The sequence below is a fragment of the Fonticula alba genome, assembly GCF_000388065.1.
Source record: "Fonticula alba strain ATCC 38817 unplaced genomic scaffold supercont2.7, whole genome shotgun sequence".
Classification (NCBI taxonomy): domain Eukaryota; order Rotosphaerida; family Fonticulaceae; genus Fonticula; species Fonticula alba.
The window spans coordinates 1,107,618-1,111,336 of record NW_009242977.1 but is presented as its reverse complement, the minus strand read 5'-3'; the positions used below and the strand labels follow the sequence as shown (position 1 = coordinate 1,111,336).

The 3,719-nt window shown below is 68.9% G+C and overlaps 1 protein-coding gene across 1 annotated transcript in view; it reads right to left on the bottom strand.

Moving 5' to 3' along the window:
- H696_04452 (hypothetical protein) overlaps positions 1–1,504 on the bottom strand; it is a gene marked incomplete at both ends in the record, with an annotated part of 6,506 nt that extends 5,002 nt beyond the window's left edge. Inside the window, 4 exons of the mRNA XM_009498328.1 lie at positions 99–704; positions 907–1,102; positions 1,227–1,324; positions 1,435–1,504. Of these exons, the coding sequence (XP_009496603.1) occupies positions 99–704; positions 907–1,102; positions 1,227–1,324; positions 1,435–1,504 (970 nt within the window). The remainder of the gene's footprint in view (positions 1–98; positions 705–906; positions 1,103–1,226; positions 1,325–1,434) is intronic.
- Positions 1,505–3,719: the final 2,215 nt, after the last annotated feature.

The following is a 3,719-nucleotide window of genomic DNA, read 5'->3' as shown; positions in this document are numbered from 1 at the left end:
GTGTGTGTGTGTGTGTGTGAGAGCAAGAGCGAGGGAGAAGGAGCGAAAGAGCGAAAGGGACGCGGAACAAAAAAGACCGAGGCGGCGGAGCCACGCACCGGAAGGACCACCATACGCGGCCAGCCGGGCAACCAGCTTCTCCTTGGTTGCACCGCGGATCTGCCGGCGAGTGTTGGGCGAGGTCTCGCTGCTGGCATTCTTGACGTAGACAATGAGGCCGTTCTTCTCGTCCTCGGCGTCCACGCGGGCCTGGTTCTCGTAGGCGGTGTTCAGCATGTTGACGCTGTCCTCGCTGGCGCCGGCGGCGGCCGGGCTGCTGCCGGCCGTCTCGGCCGGGGCGTCGGCATCGCCGGCGCTGGCGTCGTTGGCCTCCGAGCGCTCATGCTCCTGGAGGTGCTCCTCCAGGATGGCCATCTTCCGGCGGATCTCCATCAGCTCCGAAGTCAGGCGATCGTTCTCGTCCTGGAGCAGGGCCAGGTGATCGATGACCGAGGCGGCGCCATTGCTGTCGGTGACACCGGTGGCACGCTCCACCAGGTGCAGCTTGTGCAGGGCAATCTGCTTTTGCTCGATCTGCTCGTGGATGACCTCCTGCGCGCGGAGCTGGAACTCCGACCATTCGATGGTCAGATCGATGATGTACTTCTTCAGGACGTTCGGGTCGGGCGTGAAGTTGTAGATCTGGTCGTGGATGCTCATGCAGGCTGTCAGGCGGTGTGTGGGTGGAGAGGGGGGAGAGGGGGGGAGCAAACGGTGTGAATGGCGAAGCAAAGGGCAAGGAGGGGGGGGGGGCATGGGGGAGACCGCTGGGGCGCTCCTTCGGACCCCACAGTGGGGGGGGGGGCATTGGCGAGCGGGCGAGTGCGTGCATGGGGGGGGGGGGAGAGAGGAGGGAGAGGTGCGTACACTCCAGGTACGAGTGAACTTCCGGATGGACAGCATAGTCGATCGGTAGCTTGCCCTTGATGTTGTGCGAGAAGATGGAGTGCGGCGTGTTGCCGGCCTTGATCAGGAGCTTGACGATGGCCAGGTGGGTGTAGGCGGCCGCCACATGCAGCGGGGTGTTGCCGTCGCTGTTGGTGGCGTCGAGGATGATGTTGGGCTGTGGGGGGGGGGAGACATGTAAGGATAGGCAAACGCCTCCGGTACAAAAGGGAGGGAGAGAGGAGAAGAAGAGGAAGGGGAAGGGGGTGAATGCGTGGAGGGAGGGCGGAAGGGGCACGCACATGGCTCAGGAGGGTGGAAACGATGGCGGGGTTGCCGATGGTGCAGGCATAGTGCAGGATGGTTGAGCCATCGGCGATGCAGGCGTTGATGTCGATGCCTGGCAGCGAGCACGAAAGTGTAAGTATGAAAGCATCATCAGGGGGAGAGAGTGTGTGAGGGAGAGCGAAAGGGGAAGGAGGGATAGGAGGCAGGGAAGGCCAGACGCACTGCCACTGTGGATGATCTCCTTGAGGGTGGCAACATCGCCGTGCTCCACAATCCGGAAGAGGTCGTTCATGCTTTTTGAAGGGACGGGGGAGGGCCGGCGACAGGCGAGACCGGCGAACGCGTGCAAAGGATGTGGCTCACGCGAGGGTGGGGGGGGGAGGGAGAACAGAGGCGCGGGGCCGCGGGCAGGGAAGGCGAGGAAATGCAAATCAAGAGAAGGAGGAGGAGGAGGGGGGGAGGTGAGGGAGTGGGACAACACGTCTGCAGGAGGAGGAAGACGGATGCACGAGTATGTCCCGGGGGGATTGGGCCCTGGCCGGGGGCCGGGGGCCGAGAAATCCTCGGCCCAGTGCCGAGGGCTCAACAGGCAATTGCGGGGGCGGGGGGGGTGGGGGGGGGGGGAGGGGGGGGGGGCGGGGGGGGGGGGGGCGGAGGGGGGGGGGGGGGGGGGGGGGGGGGGGGGGGGGGGGGGGGGGGGGGGGGGGGGGGGGGGGGGGGGCGCTAGTGCGAATGCGCACGCGCGCGCGCGCGCGCACACACCCACCGAGGCCGTGGGGAGAAAAAATAACAACAACCGCCGGGAGTGCCGAATACTTGGCCGCCTGGAAAGCGCCTCTGGCGGAGGCACGGGGGCGGCGCGCAGCAGGCCCCTCCTGCGCCGGCGCCGCACCCGGCAGGGCCCCCCCGCCCGCCCCCCCTCCCGCGTCCGGATGGCGGTTGGCCGGCCAAGTGAATGTGAGCTCGCGAATGCGCCCCCGGTCCCTGTGTATGGAAATGCCCCTGGGCCAGATGACGGGGACCCTGATGCGAGGATGGATTTCCGGTCGGGGCGGGGGGGGTGGCACGGGGGGGCGGCCCCGTCAAAGGGTGGCCGAGAGTGCACACCTGCTTGTTCGGGGCCCCTGCCGGGCGGTCGGGCAGTACAAGTGATCCCGCCGCGCGCCCGGGGGGCGGGGCCATGCTCCTGGCAGGACGAGGGCAGGGTAGGGGGGCGGGTATTCATGCGAGCGCGCGCGCCAAGCGAACACCGCCGCCCTGTGAATTCGGCGAAGCCCTCCGGGAACGCGTGAATGAGCAAAGGCCAGCGGACACGCCGCCGCGCGGGCGCCGGCAACCCCCGAGGTAGGCCCCGGGCAGGACATGCCCCTTCCGAGGCAGGCCCATCCTCCTCCTCCTCCTCCTCGGCTCCAAGAAAAGGGGGAGCGCTCCCGCGGGATGAGCCGAGGGACACGCGAGAAAGGGCCCCGGCGAGGGGGGGGGGGGGGAGAGCAGCGCAGAGAGGCCCCGGGGCCGCTTGTGGCTGTCCTCCCGGCGGGGGATCGTGTGAAAAGGCCCCACAGGTCGGGCTGTGGCCCCCCGGAGGGGCACAATGATGGGTGGACTCCCGCCTGGCGGCCCCTTCCTCCGGCCTGGGCCCGGGAGAGAAAGCGGCGTGGCGACAAGAATAGAGCCCCTATTTATTGCCTTTGATATTTGCTCCAGACCCAATGTGCGCGCGGACCCGGGGCCGGCGGTGGTTTCTCCGACGCCCTCCCCCCCCCCCCCCCCCCCCCCCCCCCCCCCGGTCCCGGAAAGTTGTTGTGGCCGAGGCTCCCACCCCCCCCCCCCCCCTTGTAGAGGCCCTGGGGGGCCCCCCCCCCCCCCCGGCCGTGTGCGTAAGGCGGGGGGGACGGTCGCCGGGAGATGCCCGCCCCCCCCTGGCAAGCCTCGAGGTTGTTCCCAGGGAAGGGGGGTATCATCGTCTGTTTTCTGCGACGCCTCCTATGAACGCGCGGCGCGGAAAACCCGGCTCTCTCGCTTCCCCCCCCCCGGCGCGTAATGCACCTGCGACCTCTGGGCGCGGGCGCCACCCGTCGGAGGTCATTTATGCCACCGGAGGAATGCCCGGAGGGGTCGACCGCCAGCGCGCCCCGCCCCGCCCGCGGATATTGGAATCTCCCGATCTCTGGCCGCTCGAAAACCCATATTGAGGGGCTCCGCGTGGGGAGCCGAGGCCGGTCGCGGCTCCGGCCCTCATGTCCCCCTCTGGGCATCATCATCCATGCACTCAGCCCTGACAAGTTGATGCCCCGGGCTTTTCCCCCCCCCGTGGGCGCCGCGGCCTGGCCTCGGCCCACACAGTCCGGCCTGATGTTCGCCCCCGCAGACACGGCCGAGGTCCTTCCGGAGCCAACAGTTCCAGTCCGGGGGAGGGGGGAGCGGAGGAGGCACGCCGGTCTGACGCGCGGCCTACCCCTCCCCGCGGGTCTCTTTCTCTCTTTCCCCCCCCCCCCCCCCACACGTCT